The 21,730-nt window shown below is 33.2% G+C and overlaps 1 protein-coding gene across 1 annotated transcript in view; it reads left to right on the top strand.

The window, feature by feature from the left end:
- The window catches only part of FAT4 (FAT atypical cadherin 4), a 171,283-nt gene that overhangs the window by 136,259 nt on the left and 13,294 nt on the right, over positions 1-21,730 (top strand). Inside the window, exons 10-12 of the mRNA XM_028102315.2 lie at positions 10,798-10,902; positions 15,309-15,616; positions 21,538-21,623. Coding sequence (XP_027958116.2) covers positions 10,798-10,902; positions 15,309-15,616; positions 21,538-21,623 — 499 coding nt within the window. The remainder of the gene's footprint in view (positions 1-10,797; positions 10,903-15,308; positions 15,617-21,537; positions 21,624-21,730) is intronic.

Here is a 21,730-nt window from a genome sequence, read left to right as displayed (position 1 = left end):
GGAAGCTGAAATAGAGGGAAGGTCAGTTTTCTAAGGTGACCCAGATTTGTCAGAGTCAGGTGGTAAGCCTACACAGTTATTTCCAGAGTTTGAGCTCTTAGTCAATCTGCTAAGTGTCTTGTACAAGAGCAAAACGAGTATAATATCTTCAAATGAGAGTATTCCGAAGTTTAAAGGACGTAAGATATTTAAAGCATAAGACCCAGACCATTTTATGTCCCAAATAACTGTTAACAATTATTGCTGTTTGATTCTTCTATCATCACCATTTTTTATGATCTTTTAAAATCATCGTCATCAGTATTATTGAAATTTGATCCACATTGTCACAACAGAGCAAAAGCAGTGTTTTAAGATTGAAATTAAAATGCTTTGTTATTTCTACTATCAGGTAGAAAGCATAATAGCTGACTTCTCTGGTAAGCCACAATGAAACTGAAGCATAATTTACCTTGACATTTTAGAGGCATAATGAAATATGGAGCAGCAAGTATGTTTCACTAGTCTTTGGAATCTTAATAAGATATGATGTACAAATTACATATATCTCTATCAGTTTCTGTATCATCTCTCTATCTATCATCTATCCATCGATCTATCCTCTATCTATTAGCTGATCAGTTGTTGGTACACCTTGAAATGTGTATAAATATTATGCTATTAATAAGTTTGAGGAGAAAGTCTCTGCTGTAATTTGCACACTATACCGTGTTAAGCCATATATATTACATCGGACTGCTCTGCAGTGTTTACAAACACAATTCAAAGTACCAGTGGGATAGGTAAAACCAGGACATATATTTTTTTTTTTAATTTGGCAAATATTTCACAGAATAATACTTCAAAAGAAGTTTTTATAAGACAATACATTTAGCAGGACACCTGGGTGGCTCAGTAGGTTAAACGCCTGCCTTCAGCTCAGGTCATGATCCCAGGGTCCTGGGATGGAGCCCCACGTCAGGCTCCCTGCTCAGCAGGGAGCTTGCTCCTCCCTCTGCCTACCTCTCCCCCTGCTTGTGCTCTCTCTCTGACAAATAAATAAATGAAATCTTAAAAAATAAAGAAAATACATTTAGCTATTATATTTTTTAAAAGATTTATTTATGTATTTGAGAGAGAGAGAGAGAGAGAGAGAGAGCGTGTGTGCATGGTGGGAGGAGGGGTACAAGGAGAAAATCTTCAAGCAGACGCCCCACTGAGCACGGAGCTCCACCAGGGCTCGGTCAGATGACCCGTGAGATCATGACCTGAGCTGAAATCAGGAGTTGGACACTTAACCGACTGAGCCACCCAGGCGCCCCTAGCTATTTTATTTTTAAAAAGGTACCCATCATATGTATACTTACGGTTTCATACTTGAAGAATCGAATTGCTAGATGGTGACATAAAGCAAGTTTGCATAAGTCAAAGCAGAACATACAAGCTTTGCGTACTAATAAAATAATATTCTTAAAATATAAGTGAAGAAAAGGGGCAACAATAATGTGTAATGAAAAGAATCAAAGGATTTTATAGTATTTGATTTAACTATAGCTTTTGGGAAGTCATTTAACCTTGCTGACCTTCAATTTCCCCGTTGGCAAAATGAAAATAATCATACTTACCTTTTAGGTTTGTTGTAGGAAATAAAGATAATGCTTGTAAAACACCTATCAGAGTGTCCAGCATTCTATAAGTAGCCATGCAAATTACTAGTATTAGTAGTAGTGTTATGTAGTGGTAATAATAGAGGTATAGCACAGAATTTCTACAAAGACAAGAAGCCTCCACAGCACAAGGTGTGAATCTTACCCCACTTGTATTCTTAGCATCATGAATAATAGGGCTATATCCGTGTTATCGGTTCAGAATTTCTAGAAAATTTTCCGTAGTCTTCCCACTCCAACCCAAAAAATTACTTCCTCTGCTGAGAATTCAACTATATGGATTATTTCTTTGTCCATTCTAGTATAATACACTCATTTGCACTTAGATTTAAAATGAGTTTATACTTAGTCCTAGAATGAAAAATGTGTGAAGGCGTTTGTAGTAAATAGGAAACAGTGGAAAGTACCGTGGGTATGAGTGAAGGCCCCATATGCTGATTTCAGCATAAATGTTGCTTCATGATTGGACATAGAACTAATTCTTTAACATAATTTCCCTCTAGTTTGTTTCTTTCTTTGATTCATTACATTTAAATGTACATTGCATACTTTTCTAAATGTATTAATTGAAACTTTGGGGAATTCCCCCCTTTTTGTTATGAAATATGCATAACATTTACCAAGTTGCTATTTAAAGCCCTGCTTAAAGTTCTTTACATCATAGACATTATTATTCATTTAGTAATTCATTTAGTTCTTCTCAAAATTCAATGAAGCTGTATTATTATTATTATTATTATTTTAAAGGCACAAATTATTGGGTCTCAGATGGGTTAAAAGAGATTAAATAACTTGCCTCCAGCATGGCACAGAGGGTGGTCTAAATGGGTTTTCACTGTAAGCTTGACTCTGGAGCCTCTTTTTATATGTATGTGATTCTTCATCACACATTGGTCTGTATTTGCTATGGATTATTACGGCAAGTCCATGATATCTTTTAAGAACTTTTGTCCACTATTCTACTGGATCTGCACAAAAAGCATATGAGCTAATGTATTGGTATGAGATTGGTCAAGAACTGAAATTACTTCCAGGTAGGAACATACTTAATACTAAGAAATAGCTTGCAAAATCTTTAAACTGACTAAGAATGAAGGTCAGGAAAATTCACCAATAACCTCAGCAATAAGAACATTGTAGGTATTGCAAGAAACCACTGCCAATCATCTTATCTACCAGCAGGGCTGCAATGAGTGAGTCCCAGAACAGTCCCTGCTTTGCTTTCACTCTCCAAATATCATTCAACTCTCACCCACTGGCAGAATCTAAGCCTGAGCCCTGTTGGAAAGGAGTCTAGAAAAGACTCCTTTAGAAAGAAAATATCTTTTGGATTACTCATGCCTCAGAAATTCATGGGATCCTGGAGGAAATTAGCAGCTTAATAACTACAAATCCAGCATTTCTTTTCCTATACAAATGACATTTCTTGCACTTAATAGAACACTAATTAGAAACAATTCAACTTTCACCCACTGGCAGAATCTAAGCCTGAGCCCTGTTGGAAAGGGGTCTAGAAAAGGACTTGCAGCCCCTGCAATACAGAAAGAGAGGAATGATGCTGAGTGTCAAGACATAATATCTGGCATAGAAAGAATGTAGAAAATTCAGCCTACATTCTGGTAACTCTGGAGCCAGACCTGCCAAAGACTAGATCGTAATGTCTTTCTGTTAAGAAAGTTATTTGAAGTTACAAGAGTAATTTGAAATTACTATGGTAATTTTACACACTGCCCCTCTTCAGAGCTCATTTTATTCTTCATTTGCATAGTTAGAGATAATCCAGCTGATCAAGAATGATGTAAACAAACATAAAGTTGAATGATTCATACGAATCTTCTACTTTTGAATTCATGTAATTCATAGTTTTAAATTCTTTGTGCATAGTCCATCCAGTACAACTAGCAGATAATTCAAGTCTGATAGTTTTATTTCTTTGTTTTGTTTTACAGGAAACAGTATAACAAAAAGCATAGTGACAAATTCTTAATCCATACGGAATGTATTATTCAAATGTCTGTATCTGTTCAATGTTCTTTGTAAAGCTAATCCCTGAAGAATCATTTTGAGTTAGTCCTTCCAGGTAGTCTTTACCAGCTAACCTGTCTCAGGAAGATGGAGTAAATGCATCAAAACATTAAAGGAGCTAATCAGAGCTAATAAGCCATAAAACAAAATTCTTACTTAAGCATATGTGTAGTGCTCGCTTCGGCAGCGCCATATACTTAAGCATATGTATACCTCGTAGAATGAATTTTTAAGACTATTCAGTCTAGTTAGCTTTACTTGTATTAATGCTAATTAAGTACTAATGCTTTGGTAAAGCTTTACCCAAAGCCTGTGTATATTCAAATGTTTTTTGGACATCAGAACTATTTCCGATCACCCGCACCCTATTTAATTTTTGAACTTTTACCTGCATTTTTTCAATGATTTTTAAAGTCTATGGCATTACAAATTGGAACTGTGAGATTTTCTTAACTTTATGTTCAAAGTAATCCTCAGATATTACCCCATTACACACACATACCACCACCACAACCATCACCACTGTATATTTCACATAAAGTTAGAAATTGCTCTCAAGATTGGAAGAGTGAGTGGCTTATGCACTGATGAAAACCAAGAGACTTTATCCTAAGAATCTTACAGGGAGTGATTGTTAGCTAAACAGAGATTTTGGTGTGAACATCCTCTAAGGGTATAAGTACAAAAATGAATATTATGGAACAACTAAATAAAATGATATGAAGGGATATAGTTATTACCACATTGCCAACTGTGTATTTCTGATATATGAATTTATCATATATATTTTTTTAATTTTATTTTAAAGTTGGTAACCATAGGATCACATAATACATATGAATTAGGGATTTTTTAAAAGTTTTTTAAAATTTTTTAAAAGTGAATGAGTGATTTAGAAAGAATGAATTTGTTTGTATAACTTGTGTTTCTGATCTCTTCTTCTTAATTACTGGAAAAATAACCAAAAGGAAATTGAAAAAAAAATAGTGAGGCTTCACATTGAGTAACAATCACTTTATGTTTCATTGTTAAGAAACTGTTCTATAGGGGTGCCTGGGTGGCTCAGTCATTAAGAGTCTGCCTTCGGCTCAAGTCATGATCCCAGAGTCCTGGGATCGAGCCCTGCATCGGGCTCCCTGCTCCGCGGGAAGCCTGCTTCTCCCTCTCCCACTCCCCCTGCTTGTGTTCCCTCTCTCGCTGTGTCTCTCTCTGTCAAATAAATAAATAAAATCTTTAAAAAACAAAGCAAAACAGGGCGCCTGGGTGGCTCAGATGGTTAAGCGTCTGTCTTCCGCTCAGGTCATGATCCCAGGGTCCTGGGATCGAGTCCCGCATCGGGCTCCCTGCTCCTTGGGAGCCTGCTTCTCCCTCTGCCTCTCTCTCTCTCTCTCTCCTCTGTCTCTCATGAATAAATAAATAAAATCTTTAAAAAAACAAAAACAAAAACAAAAACAAAACAAAACAAAACCTGTTCCATAATTTAATTTTTATATCACTAAGTGGAGTTTTGATTCACTATAACATAGCACATTAGAAAGAATTAATCGATTTAATATAGTATAAGGCATGTGAAAAATTACTTTCTAGATTTTCACAAGGTTTAATAATACCAGAAATACATCATTGTCAATATACCTCAGTAAATCAAAAAAAAATATCTTTTGTATTATTCATGCCTCAGAAGTTCAGGGGATCCTGGAGGAAATTAGCAGCTTAATAACTACAAATCCAGTATTTCTTTTCCTATACAAATGACATTTCTTGCACTTAAGAGAACACTAATTAGAAAGCACAATTATAGTCAGTAACCACTTACCATTTGTCTTCCTGCTCCAGGTGTCCACTGTTTGTAGCACAATCCTACATTAAGCCTTTCAGAGGAATGAGTGGTGTTGTAAAATGCAGCATGTAGATGGTGCTTATTTTCAAATCTCGGTCTCTCTAACAGAATTAGTTCATAGCCCCTTTAACCTTTCCCATCCACTTTCACACATCTGGATGCATTTTAGGTGTGGTATTTGGAGTAATGCCAGGGTTTATTACCATATGGAGAAGTTTTCCTATGGTTTCAAGTAAGTCCTGATATTTCAGGGGAGGATGAGATTTGTCCATTCATCACTTTGATGACATTTGACAGTATAAATAGGAATTTTTTCCAGACATATAAAGTTATACACAGGTTGTGCATAGTAATTTTACGGAGAAACTTGGCAAACATTTGTTTTCGTGAAGAAGGGAGTTGTAACTGAGTCATTCTTTTAAAATCACAAGTTGTATGCGAACGTTGTCAATGAGATCATGTGATCAGAACACCATAGAATATAAACAAAATGTAGTGAATAGATCAGAAATGAAATTTTCTGTGAGATACAAAAGAGTGACTCATTTCTTGTTTTGATTACCTTGAAATATGATTTGCAACTTATGAAAGTATTAATAAGAGGCTTCCAGGAGCTTAAGTGCTTCCTATTTCTGCAGAAAACAAACATATATTTGTAAGCTTATCATGAATATTATGAATGTCATTATACATCATCATCTGTAGTATCATTGAAATTGTATTTGTACATGTTTTAAAATACAAAAGGAAAACAGTTTTTTTTTCCTTTTGTTTTTCTTACTAGCAGCTCTTAAACATGATATTTTTGCTTTCTTTTGATGTAAAAAAGCATACTATTCGATCAGGATCTTTAGATGAGCTATCTTCATAATTCTTTGTACAGTAATAGGAAATATTAACATAGTGTGGAAAAAGCTACTTTCTGCTAAAATAAAAAAGCTTATAAGCATAAATATTCAGAATAAGGAACACATATATTAGGAAATCATATTTATTAATAATATAATCAATATAGATATAAGTTGGACTCTGATAGTTTCACATAATCTCCCTTCTATCTATGTATAAATACAATAGATGCAAAAATAGTAATTGTTGTGATTATATTACATATAATCTAAGAAATCATCATATTCTCATAGGTGTTCAAATTTAACAGGTGAGAATAAATTTAGCTCTGCTCCACATAATCAACATTAAAATGTTCTATTGGAATGAATGAAATTTGATTATACAGTCTTGTTGAAAAGACCACAGGTGATCACAACAGATACAGTTTATGAATTCAGCACACCTTCTGCCCCAAACATGAAGATAATATGCTAAATTTCTTTTGTAAGTTTAAACTATAATCTTGGAAAATCTGTGGATACACTGGCCTCCCGTGATGCATTTGTTTTCTTCTTCAGTAACTCCCATTCTCCAAGTTCTAAGAGCTTATACTTCTCAAAGCACACCTCCTTCTATCTATGATAAATAATTTATATCAACACAATTAATTGATGAATGTCAAAGCAATGAAACCAGTTTATTCTTGAAACAGCTGCTATCACAACATAACTTGATAGACAAGGCTTTTTATGTTCCAGAGATATGGTTGCATTTCTTTGTGCAAGCCCTATCAGTATACTTGCAAGCCTCAAGGCTCTGACAAATATTGTTAGTTGACTTGCAGTATTAATTAAGTTAATGATCCAAGATTTGGCTTCACGGTGCTCCAACACATCAGATTTTTTTTTTTGTACTAGAAGTATGTTAGAGTAATTCAAACTGCTGCATTCTCTGATAAGCATTATGCCATTAACACGAGAATTTAAGTAGATCGATGTGTGGGGAACAATACAGAATTTGCTGCTGACTTCTAACTGGATAATAGAGCATGAACTTTCCAAACCTGAGAAATTTGCATTTCAAGGCTTTCATTCAAAATTAAATTTAAAATTTAATTCTATATAAAATTATATACTTTTAACACCAACGTGCAAATATGACTATTTTTCTCAAACTCAACAGTAAATTGATTTATTTAACTCCTAGCAGAGTCATTTTTTTTACATTTTTTTATATCTATCGACTAGAGAAAAGTAAGAAAATATAGCTCTGGTTTAAATTAAAATGCAAAATGAAAGGTTGAATTTTTTTCTCTTACTAATATCTATTTATATTGTTGTATACTCAAAGAATCAGATTCCATTGAGAATTTATTTTAACTGTCAAAAGAAATTCATTCTCACACTAATATTTTCTTAGTTTGTAGCTTCTTCTGTCATTTCCGTAGTAGTATCTTTTAATACATAAGTAGGTCTTACTTAATTTGGGGTTTCTTCCCATCCTTAATTTTGGATTAACTGAAATAACCTATAGTTTATATTTCCATTAAAATCAGATGTCTATGTTAAATTCTAATTTTGCAAGGGTTAGATAACCAATTTATATAAATTACAAAAAAAACACCCCACCTAATTTTCTTTTGTTGTTATTGTTGAAACCAAAATTTTAAAAGGCAGTCTTTTCCAACAGGATTCAAAAGAAGATATAATTGAGATTTACGGTATCAAAGACTTGTGTTTTTATACACATATATTTTTTCTTAGAGAGCACATATGTCCAAATAGTTGCATAATTGTTCATGACAATGTTCCATAAATTGGTTACTCTCTGCTCCCCGTTTCCAGTCTTCCAGAAGTAAATTTGTAATTTTGTAACTCGCTAACTTGTTTTATAATATTAGACTAACCACACTTATAAAGTATATTAATCCATGTACAGTTGACCTTTGACCAAAACAGGTTTGAACTGTGCACGTTCAGTTATATGTATATATTTTTTTATAAATACAGTACTACAGATGTATTTTCTCTTCCTTATCATTTTCTTAATAGCACTTTATTTTCTCTAGCTTACTTTACTGAAAGAAGACAGTACTTAATACATATAACATACAAAATATGTGTTAATCAACTATGTTATTGGTAAGACTTCTGGTCAAAGCAGGCTATTAGTAATTCTCTTGGGGGAGTCAAAAATTGTATGTGGATTTTCAACTACAGGGGCTGGCTTCTTTACAAACCCAGTGTTGTTCAAGGATAACTGTACTCAATACATGCTACTTTTAACATAATTGTAAAAGAAATTTCCAAAAAAAAGAAAAATGAAACTTTACTTAGTCCAATAGCTCATCTGAATGTTTTGATAGTGGAAAAAAAAATGCAAGGAGTGACTTTCCTGATAGCAAATAAGTAATTAAAAGTACAGCCAATAGGTCTTATTTATTCTCTATTGGGCAATACTAATATAAAGGAAAAAAAAATCCACTTCTCTAGAGTGATCTGTCAGAAATCCAATTGGAAAACACCATAGGAGAGAGTTCTATGACAGAGCATCTCTCTGGTGTGATATTATACAGGCTTATAATAAAGTTGTTCTGCCTGTTTCTCACATGTAACTCATTGCTGCAATACTTAAAACCTAATTTCTGTGCCTCTAGATTAGTAACTTGTTTATTTTCATTACTTCCCCCTAGAATGGAAAGGTATTCTAAAAATGTTACCGTTTTGCCTTTTAAGGAGGTTCCCAATTTTATTTATAAAGAAAAAAATGTTGTTTATGACCCTGTGATGTAGAGAAACGTGTTTAGTTAGCAGTGTCATGAGGTCTGACTCACGCTTATAATTTTAAACTAGAACAATTGTGGCTACATATTCAAGCCACAAAAAACAGAACTGAATTAAACAAAACTTTGACTATGTTTTAGGCATAGTAATCATGATGAAATGGATTATCTATGCTCAAAATTAAGTCTAGTGGTGCATATAAAACTTACATGTTTCCGTAAGATATTTAATAAAGGCATTAGTGCAATCATGCTAAGAAGTAGAAAATAGCTTTACAGAAACAATGTCTGTTTAATTAAATAATTAAACCCCCGTATCAATGAATGGAAATAAACAAAGAACACCATAATGTCTCATTGTTTCTGGGAATTGGGAAACTAGAAACTATTCTAACAAATAAATTATTGAAATAATATAAAATTATAGAAAAGTGGCATTAGAACACATTTATATTTACATAAAAAAATTACCACCACCACCACAACAAAAAGAAATGGGACTGGCCATATACTCTACATTGGCCTACCTAGACATTAAGTGTTCGCTCACGGCTTTACAAAACCTGGTTATGGGAGCAGACCTACACTGGTTTGTGCCATAGTTTTATAATTTCTTAGGCAAAATATTAGCCTTCAAGAGCCTTCTCCTTCATCTATGAAATGTAAATGTTTCCTGTTGCTTGGATTAATCTCCCCCACTGAAATGGAAATGCCATGTTCTGACACTTATCTGTTTTTTTTTTTTTCCTTCTTTTTTTTTGACTGCTGTGTCCCTATCTTCTAGCCTTCCTGGCCAGTAATAGGCACTCAGTCAATATTAGTTGATTCAACTTAAGATGATCTATGAGAAGTCCTTATAAACTGAAAAATATGCAGGTTAGGTATTAATGTTTTAGAAAAAAGACAAGGTAGGGGTGCCTGGGTGGCTCAGGTGGTTAAGCATCTGCCTTCAGCTCAGGTCATGATCTCCAGGTCCTGGGATCAAGCCCCATGTTGGGCTCCCAGCTCTGCGGGGAGTCTGCTTCTCCCTCTTCCTCTGCCTCTCCCCCTGCTTCTGTCTCTCTTTCTCAAATAAATAAATAAAATCTTAAAAAAAGAAAAAAGACAAGGTATACATAACCTGTACTCAAGAATACATATTAAGTATTTGAAATATATGATGTGTTTCCTGATTTCTTATTCCGTTTTACAGTAGATATGTGTCAGTGAACGGATATTTCTTGAGAGTGAAAGTATTTTAGTTTGATAAGCTAAATAAGACTGTTTCTTACCTTTAAAAAATCTGAGTCAAGGAAATCTCTACAGTGAGAATTTTACTGTAAAATTTTCAAATCTCATTATAAAATTGAAAAAGGAAGCAACATTGACAAGAGAAAATAAATTCAGTGAAAACATTTAAGTATGTTCACCATTTGTGGTTTTCCCGAAAACAGTAGTTCCTTCCAAGATGATTATGTAAATTATTTCCTATTTTAAGCACATCTTTACAATAGGTTAACTAAATAAGATTTTGAACTGAGAGGTATTCCAATTTTCTCATGTCAAGTAAAATATTCTTATATTTCTTTTCTCCAAATATGATCTCTCAGAATAGATTTTTACATATGGTTATAAAGTAATGTTATTAATATGTTTATGCATAAGATTTTTTTAACGAGTTTGATACTTTTCAGGTAAAATGTGTGAATCTTCAGTCAATTACTGTGAATGTAACCCCTGCTTTAATGGTGGTTCCTGCCAAAGTGGTGTGGAGTCATACTATTGTCATTGTCCATTTGGTGAGTATAGCTTAGTTGTTTATATAAAAATATCAATCTGTTTCGGCACACAGTTTAGCAATTTTATTGTATCGTGGTCATGATTGATTAATAAAATCTTAGTTGTTTTACAAAGGAGGTTTTAGCAAAATAAAATTACAAAGGTCTAATATTTTTTAAAAAGTTAACTATGGAAATGCCATTGAATATATTGCTTCAGTTATTACTAGAAAAGTAATCAACTCAAGATAATTGAATTTGATGTTGTCTCCTCAGGACATTTCCCCTCAAATATTTATGGATGACTTCTTTTTAGCCTGGAACCTATCAAAGAAAAAAAAATCTTTTAAGTACTATCTCACATCACTCTCTATTTAAAATCTTTAAGGATAATTAGCCAAAGTGTTTTTTTTTTGTTTTGTTTTGTTTTGCTGCTTTTCTTTTTTACATTAATTCAACCACTTCTAATAGAAGGATTTAGTAACTAGACTTGAAGTTTTCATGATAAGCTTTTTGTAGATACTGCCAAATAACTAATCACAATTCAGACTAATGTGTTCTTTTGAGGAAGAGAGTCGTTAGAATTTTTCTGTACACATTTGTATTTATTCACCATAATGGAGTGGACTAAAAGATTCCTTTCAGATCTCACTCAAATGTTACTCAGCACTGGGACAGCCACGGACTAGGAGAACAGCTTTGGAGAGAGCTTTTATTTTAACTTGGATTGTTTCATCGATTTGTGATTACTACACTACACTTTGAAGGATACTTTACCCCACAATATATTATTCATCTCCAGATGTCCTATAGTAATTAGAGACCCTATCTCTCTCCATAAACAAGAGACGGAGAAAGATATTTTTCTACTCTTTCCTTGAGCAATCACTGAGCTACATGGACTCTGAAAAGGGACTCTCAATGTGTAGTTGCGAATAGAACTTAAAAAGAGTCTGAGGTTTCTAGTAATAGTAAAATGTAGTATTAATTCATTTTCAGATAACTCCATGACTCTATCTAGTTTTATTTTCATAAAGCACAACATCAATAGAATGATAAAGAAAAACAGAATTTAAGTATCTAATTGTGAGCCATGCATTTTAGCAATGGTTCTGAGGCCCAGAAATAGAGGGCTTTGTCTAAAGTTAAAAAAATAAAAACAAAACAAAACTACCCCAAGATGCTACAGTGACTAGAATACAATTTTATTTTCAGTCCAGTATGACATTTTCAGTGTCTTTGCATTTTAAAATTTCTCTGAGATTCTCACCAACAATGCCTCTGAAGCAGTGAAAAGCAGATTAAGGTCAAAATAAACACAACTTCAGATCTCCCAAAACATCTTTCAATAATCTCTTATAATCCTAGAGGGTGCTGCTTTTGACAGATAACCACAAGCAGGTTTCATGGCTTAACTTGTGTTTGGAATGAAAGATAAGGGGATTGGAATGAAAAGTGGGAAAAATAATTTTCAAACTGACTGAAGAAAGGTTTTTACATTGTTAGATTCCTTTACGTTGCAGTTGCAAATATGAGGACTTAAGATAATTGATATCAAATAGAAACAAATCGTTACTGCAGTGTAGCTGATACAACAATCGTTGCCTATTGGGCAAAAGTGTCTTGGGGTCCAAATGGACGTTGTCCTCACCCTACCAGAGATCCCCAGGGGACTAGCTCAACAATAAATTAGAGACAGATCACAGATCACAGGGCAAATTCCTCCCTCCATTTCTCCCAGTGGCAAAAACCAAAAAACAAAAAAACCCCAATGATTTAAACTTTGACGTTGTCAGTTGGGAACAGAAGATTTATAAAAGAAAAAACCCCAGAAAACCTTGAAACGGTAATACATGACTTGAGACCAGAGAGATAGAATTAAAAGGACAAAGTATTTTCCTTTTCAAATTGAATGTGGGTGAAACATGCAAATACAAATGACAGATGGAATGCTTCAAACAAATAGCTGGAGGTAGTTACACATGCATCCTATAAAACAACATCTTAACTATAATTTGGAAGTTGGAAAAAAATTTTCACTGTTTACTTTCTCATCAGTGAATGATTTGTTGTTTGGATTTTTAAAATTTTTTTTAGATTTTTATTTTTTTAGATTGTAATTTAGAAAAACATAAAGTGCTTAAGATTTTATAAAGGGAGCCTGTATAATGATAACTTCATATGTATGTGTATACATGTGTAACTACACACTCACAGAATATTTCTTATTAGAGTAATTTTAATAATTTCTCTTGATCTTTATGTAGTTTTATTTCATAGCATTTCATTTGAAGGGCTGTTTTAAAATCTTCCTTAAATTTTATTTTATTTCAAAAACAAAAATCTACCTTTTTCTAGAAACAATAACAAAACTCTTCAAGAAGAAAATATTCCATAAACATTTTCATGCCTGAAAATATCTGAATCAATTTGTATCAAGTATCAATTTGAATAAAAATATAGGACATCTTTCCAGTATCTATATTCTTTCTACATATATTTATATTCAAATGTTTTTAAAGATTTTATTTATTTATTTGTTAGAGAGCATGAAGCAGGGGAAGGGGCAGAGGGGGAAGCAGATTCCCCTCTGAGCAGGGAGTCTGATGCGGGGCTCCATCCCAGCACCCTGAGATCATGACCTGAGCTGAAGGCAGACGCTTAACTGACAGAGCCACCCAGGGGCCCTATATTCAATTTTTTTAAGGATTTATTTATTTACAAGAGAAAGAGAGAGAGAAAGAAAGAGAGAATGAGGCAGGGAGGGGTAGAGGGAGAAGGAGAGAGAAACTTTAGCAGACTCTGCACTCAGCACAGAGCCCGATACGGGGCTCTATCTCACAACCCTGAGATCACCACCTGAGCTGGAAACAAGAGTCAGATGCTTAACCTAGTGGGCCACCCAGACACCCCTATATTTAATTTTTAGGCCCATGTTCATAGTTTTACTAAAATTTAATTTTGAGAGTCCTGAGAGAACACATAGTACAATTTTTTTCTTCAACAATCTATTTTATTTGTATAGTTTATCTTTGCTGTTTCTTTAACTTTGGTTACTCTTTCTGTATATATAAATAAGGTATATATAATATAGTAAATGTATATTTAATATAAATAAACTTTTAAAATTTGTTGTATATATGCTATATATATAATATAAATTATAAATATAATACTATATGATATATATCATATATTTATGATATGTATACATAAATGTATGACATATGTTATACATAATATATATAATTTCTATAATTTCATTACTTTTTAACTTCATTTAATGTTTAAAAATAAATAATATGCATATTTCCAGCACATTTATAATGAATATTATCTCAGCCTTGACGGAGCAGGAAAAGATAAACAACACAAGCTTTTACAGCAGCTTTTAGGCCATTTTAATTTAAAGAACATTTGGATATAAGATGTGGTGCAGTCAAAACAACTAGACAATCAGTAGATCTGGCCTCAAATTTTGGCTCTGGCTCCCATGGTTCTGTGACCTCAGGCAAGTTTTAAATGTTCTGTGAAATGATGGCATTAGTTTCTTCTAGCTGAACAATTCCCTGACTCTAAATTTAACGCATTTATGAGATATGTACAGCCAAAATTAAGGAATGGAACCTTTGCAAGTTAATAAGAATCATGATGTATTGGACATGGGTTAATTTTCCAATCATTTGCTACAGTCGACTAATATTTGTGGGAAAAGAATTTTGGCGTAGCATCGTAACATCAATAAAACTCATTTTTCAAGTTGAGAAAGAACCAGCACAAACAAGTGGGAATTCTGGGTTTCGGAAAAAAAGCAGAAAGCTATTTTAAAGTAGCCTGTTGTAAATCATACGCAAAGAAGGTATAAAACAAGAAAGAGATAAAAAGTTAAGACAGTTATTTCCTTCCCGAACAGCAGTGATTCCCTTCCCTGATCTTGTGGCTCCTGCAAATACCATGAGGACAGGGACTAATATTTTTTAAGGTCAAAAGAAAATTTGCCATCCTCAATTGAATTGAAATTGTTTTTGAGAATTATATATTATAAAGGAAGTTATCTCGGTTGAAAATTGCAGCATATTAAAACTTTTAAAAGGTTGACAAACTAATTTTGAAAGGTTTCCAGGAGGGAAATCTCTTCAGACATACTCCATTCCACTAATTCTAATTTTTACAAATGAGATCTACTTAGATGTTTCCTAGTTGGCCAAAGAAAAACAAATACAGCAGTTTTCACCTCTTGTGTGCTTTAAAGATCATTAATTTGTTTTATTTCAACTTAGTTTAGACAGTTTTCTTTGGAGATTAATACAAAAACGGTTGTTAAAAGCATGATTCATTTTTGTAATTTAAGAATATCTTAATCAAAGTCATTTACTAACACATCCCTGGAATTTCATGTATCAATCTGTCAATTCTCCCATCTATAGGTGTCTTTGGAAAACACTGTGAGTTGAATAGCTACGGATTTGAGGAGTTATCATACATGGAATTTCCCAGCTTGGATCCCAATAACAACTATATTTATGTCAAATTTTCAACTATTAAAAGTCATGCTTTACTGCTTTACAACTATGACAACCAGACAGGGGACCGGGCTGAGTTTTTGGCCCTTGAAATTGCTGAAGAAAGACTAAGATTCTCTTATAATCTAGGCAGTGGTACATATAAACTCACCACCATGAAGAAGGTGTCAGATGGACATTTTCACACCGTGATCGCCCGGAGAGCAGGAATGGTAAGACATTTCATTCTATGTTAAAGCTTGTTCACTTGTTGTACATCTGATCAATCAAGCGTTCAAGTTAAAGCATGAGTTGAGGTGCAAATTTGGCCAGTTTTGTTATGAACTACAGCAGCAAAGAGGTAATGTCTTTCTTTTGCTCATGACAACTATTTGTCACAAAAAACAACTTGTCTCAAAAAAAACCAAATTGTAGCAAAATAAAGAAAACATCCTAGTGCATAAACATTTCATTTTATACATTTCCTATATATGTTTAAGGCTACATCAGAACTGTACTTAAAGTGGCTACTTTTCTAAGTATCCCAGCCCTAACTGAAGAAACAATTTAAAAACAAATGAAAATCTTTCCTACAAATAAATTATTGACAAAAGATGATACTAATACATATTCCAATACAGTAGTGAGTAATTCTTACCAGAACCTCAATGTGCTGTCATCTGTGAGGTCTATGACATGGTATGAAAATGAAGTTTTTGTTTGTTGACTATCTAAGGTATTCTCAGGATTATAAACTCAATAATATTAAAGATTTCGATATTATATTCCATTTAATTATATGGCTCTTATAATAAGATGGTGCGTATTTACTTAGTATTTATGTTCATTAAACAAGTATTTTTCTTTATTTTATTTTTTTTAAAGATTTTATTTATTTATTTGAGAGAGAGAGAATGAGAGATAGCACGAGAGGGAAGAGGGTCAGAGGGAGAAGCAGACTCCTCACTGAGCAGGGAACCTGATGTGGGACTCGATCCCAGGACTCCAGGATCATGACCTGAGCCGAAGGCAGTTGCTTAACCAACTGAGCCACCCAGGCGCCCCAAGTATTTTTCTTTATAAAGGAAAATGCATGATGTATTTTCCCTATTAGTGTTTCAAAACATTTGAGATAGAGCAATAGAATGGAAAGACTTATTTATTTATGTATTCATTTATTTACCTTCCCAACTATCTCTTCATGGATCCCCCCATTTTCAACAACAATCAAGGGTTTTTGAAAAAGTAAATGCTAACAAAAACTATTTTAAAATATTTTTGGATTTTACATCAACCTTTTAAAATTATAACTACTCTTTAAAATTTACATTTCACCCTTCAAAAGAAATAGAATGAAAAGGCATAAAGTCATATGTTAAAATAAAAATTAGCCAAAAAAACCCCAAAATACATGCTCTGAAATAATTTTTATTTATTTATTTTTTAAAGATTTTATTTATTTGACAGAGAGAGAGACAGCAAGAGAGGGAACACAAGCAGGGGGAGTGGGAGAGGGAGAAGCAGGCTTCCTGCTGAGCAGGGAGCCCGATGCGGGGCTCGATCCCAGGACCCTGAGATCATGACCTGAGCCGAAGGCAGTCGCTTAACCAACTGAGCCACCCAGGCACCCCTGAAATAATTTTTAAATGAAGAAACTTGGGATCTAAATGATTATAGTTCTATCTCTTAGTTCGGTGGCAATCTGAAAAATATAAAAAATATTATAATGAGTTATATGGTTCTGAAACTGATCAAATGAATCGTATATTTGTCTGATGATACAAATATCTTTAATACTAAATTTTGGGAACACTTTATATTGTTGGACTACATATAAGCAACTTGCAGAAAGAACCTAAAAATTTTTTTTGTTTGTTTGTTTTTAAAGATTTTTTTATTTATTTATTTGAGAGAGAGAATGAGATAGAGAGAGAGCATGAGAGGGGAGAGGGTCAGAGGGAGAAGCAGACTCCCTGCTGAGCAGGGAGCCCGATGTGGGACTCGATCCCGGGACTCCAGGATCATGACCTGAGCCAAAGACAGTCGCTTAACCAACTAAGCCACCCAGGCACCCTAGAAAATGTTTTTTACCATGTTTTTGCTATTTTTTTCTGTGATCCATAGTTTAAAAGAAAAATTTTTGTGCCCTTTAGAATTATAAATTTCATAAAGGCATAAGACAGAGGCAATCTTATTATGTTAATTTTTTTCTGACAAATATAGATAACAAGCAGTCTTTATCAAAAGACAAAATTCTCCATTTATTTTTCAGAGTACTTTAAATCCATGTGTTTTGGGGCTTTTTTAATGACATCAGATATAATGGTTTTTCTCCCCTTAACTCTAATATAAAATAAGAAAGAAGATTTAAACAACTTTTTAAATACAGAAATATTTTCATACAAGGAAAAAAAAAAAGAATAGTGATGGGTCTAAAGATGACCAGATAATCGTATCATCACCATCAAGGTTAGATGTCCTGATATTCATCCACAGATATCCCCATACCCACTGTGTTGCATTCAGGGTTCTACCAGGTTATTAGATGTGATCTATTGAAATATATGTGAGGAAACAATAGAAGTATTAGTGAAAATTTGTGAATCATTTTCATTATATGTTGTCTTCCATTTTCTTATGCTGGTGTTAATATTCTGTAACTATAACTTTTTTCTAATATATTTAATTTATAAAATTTTTACTTAACAAAATTACCCCTAAAATTCTGAAAATGAGATCAAAACAAGAATAAAATTTAGTAACAATAATTGCAATTGAGAGCATCGATGTTTGAAAAAGTAATTTATTTAAAAAATCCACTTGAAAAGTACTCATTTGGAGCCTTGATTTGATAGTAATTCAAGGTAGCTTTGTTTATTGAAAAAGGGTTGAACTGAAAATAAAAATTTGGTTTATAAATGGTTTATAAATCTCCGCATTTTGATATTAATGCAAAGATTAATATAAATCATATCTAAATTTTTATATATTTGATATTAAATAGGTGCTTGATAAATGTTAGTCATTCTGAGTTTCCAACAACACTGCCCCATATAGCCTTTTGAGGTTAAAAAAAAAAAATCTTTCACTTAATCTCAATAAAGTTTTAATTATGAATCATGCCTAAAAAGTCACACTGACTTCAGTGAATCCTAATAGGCGTATAACAAACAAAACTTGGAAATAATAATTTTTTCGGTTAGTAATAAGTCAGTATGCTCATTTCTGCCTGAGATTTTTCAAACCAGCCTAATACCAAACTAGTATGCTCAGAGAAGGACATCTGGGAGAATACAGATTTAGAGAATTCCAGCATTCCTTACTATCAGTTTACCCCAGCATAATCAAACCTGACAGAATTAGAACAAACATGTGGAGTCTGCTATCTATATTATATATCGGGGCTTCCATGAGCCGTAATGATTTCCTAATAATGACAGGACCCTAATGGGGCATAGCAGGTAACACCTCACCCCAATTCTCCAAGCATATGTGAGATACCAAATTGCTAAGATGTGGTCAACAGACATTTATGTAGAATAGATGATTTTTATCTGATGACCTCCCAGGTCCCTTTAAATTTCATGAAGATTTAATTCCATTGAACTAGTATTTGGGAGCAAGAGGGAGAGCAAAGAAAGAGGTACTGTGTGTATGCCAAAAGGGATAGAAAAAAAATGCTTTCAGTTCATTTGTAATATGTGGCCATAGTCATCAAGTTTTAAAGAATACCAAATGTGGAAAAAAATACCTTTGTCATTAGTTCTTCAGTCAGAGGAAAAAAATGTCATCCTATTTTAAAGAACATCCAAAATAAGGCTCCTACTGGATTTTGAATCTGTCATTTTCTGCAGTTCAAAAGGATTTTGTTAGAAACTGGCAAAATCATTAACTTCTCAGCTTTGAATCATTGAATAGACAGGATAGAAACATCTCAATTTACAGCAGTACTGGTAGAAAAATTCAACGGTAAGAGAAAGCACATTTAACTTTGAAGATTAAATTGCACAAGCTGCTATTCAAATAAAACTTCCCCTCCGGCGTTCTTTCTTTATGCTGTATCATGAAGCTTTTAGGAAATAAGAAAACTGTATTAAGATTGACCGAAATACGATGCCATTATGTAAGGTGGGTTCTTTTTTTTTCCTATTTGAGACATTCATAAATATCTATGTGATATTCTGTAGTTTGTGATAGCTTTAGGGATCTCTAGAACGGAGGGACATTTTGCATAGTATATACAAAGAGGGATGTGTAAACATTTTGTTTTAGAAATACATTAAAGGGAATTGTGCTTAAGTCAAATAGTCAACATGAACGACACAAATTGTATCGCAAAAACCTAATATTGCTTTCGAGACTGAATGTCACTCAATTATTATAGAACACTGGAAAAAAATTAACTATTGAAAGAGTTAACTAAATGGGGCATGAAATTCTTGACACAGAATTGGAAGTGTAATTGTTTCCTAAAAATATTAGTATTTATTATAATTGCCTTGAGAAGGTGGCCAGAAAAAGATTTATAACATGGCTCATGAGAATTTATTGTATGGAGTTTATAATCAATTCTAATAATTAACTGATAGAAATATCTTTGAATATTTTAGCCAGTAATATTTGATGCACAAAAACTATAAATTGACCCCGTTCTTTATTTTTGAAATGCTAGATATTTAAGATACACTTTTACAAATGTCCCATCCAAATATAAATTTTTATGGACAATCTCTAAAAAATAATATCCACTATGATAAACATTGGATGTTAAGGAAATGAATCATTTCCATATGTAATAATTCAGGAAGGCAGAGAACCTGATACTTTTGCATATAAGTCAGATGTAATATTAGTCAACTTGCTCAACCTCCCTGTCTGTTTCTGACATTTGCTTTGCTTTTATTACAATTAACCTCAAATGAAAACCATTCTTAAAAATTAATACTTGCATAGTATTTATATTTTTATTATATAATTGGATTAGCCCTGTTCTGTGGCATTCAAGTAAATTTAAGTAGAACCCTTTACTGTCTGCCTTGGGAGAAACCCTTAGTCTTCCTGTACTTCTGGATTTGGGGTTAGGCATTCTCCTGTGATTTACTGGCCATGTTCTGAAATACCACATTGTGAATATCATCCTTATAATTTCATCCTTAAAATTTGCAAAGTTTTGTCACTTGCAGAATTTTACTGCAGTCTGGGGAACGAAGGAGGTGCATTATAATAGCATTGCAGAGCACGGGATAACATGAATATGCAGCAACCTTGGTCTTAAACCGGACCACAGCCATCTCTAGTGGCCATTGCTCAATATAGAGAAACCTGACTTCTGTCATATTCCTGAATCTTGTGACCGTGATTTGATAACTCCATTTATTGATCACATCGAGTATTCAGCATTCATATGTTCTAGTAAATAGAAGAGTTTTTCTCAGGGGGTATGCATTTCTTGGAATGCAAAAATAGTTACTGTTAGTTGTATTTTAAATATTATTGGGGAATTTCTACTGTATCACAATAGATAATACACTCTAATAATGCATAAATGTGCTGTAATATACTATTTATAAATAAAGATTCTTATCATAAGTGGAAGGGGCATCTAACTGATTTGTTTACTCTCAAACTTTATTTTTAATACAAGTATAATAATTTTCAAAGATTGCTCTAATAGTATTTACACTGTGCTTTGAAAATATTTTTGTAAATATGACTAAAATATTATTGGAATAAGACTTCTGAAAATCAGAACTTTAATGTCTTTTCATTTGTTAGAATAGCTGGATAATACCTTAAACAGGTTTCTTAAGATTGTAACCCCAGGAAGCTGTCCCATATGTCCCATAAGCTTCCTGTATGATATTGTAAGAGACATTAATGGCATTTATAGTTTTTCATTTATAAAACAAAGGGACTGGAGAAGATTTTTCAAAGTACCCTCCTACCTCTTACATGTAATGCTTTCACAGTTTTAGACATGTGAAAGAAATATGTGTCCAAAATTTGATATTGTAATTATATTATGTCATAATATACTAATTGTTATCACAATTTCAAAATCATGTCCATGTAAAAACAAGTGCTGGGTAGTGTTGGCTGAAAAGGACAATGGGGATGGCAGAACCCAGGATGAATGTTTCCTTCTGCTTTATAGGCAGCTTCCTTAACTGTGGATTCTTGTACTGAGAACCAAGAACCAGGGTACTGCACTGTCAGTAATGTGGCAGTTTCAGATGACTGGTGAGTAAAATTATTAGTTTGATCTTTGTTATTAATTGACATTAAAAAGGAAATTATACCGGGATGCATGGGTGGCTCAGTCAGTTGAGCGTCTGACTCAATCTCAG

Source organism: Eumetopias jubatus, unplaced genomic scaffold (assembly GCF_037043125.1).
Source record: "Eumetopias jubatus isolate StellerSeaLion01/CBP00866 unplaced genomic scaffold, mEumJub1_p1.0 scaffold_2, whole genome shotgun sequence".
Lineage (NCBI taxonomy): Eukaryota > Metazoa > Chordata > Mammalia > Carnivora > Otariidae > Eumetopias > Eumetopias jubatus.
The sequence above is the reverse complement of the archived record's forward strand: the minus strand, read 5'-3'. Positions and strand labels throughout refer to the sequence as shown.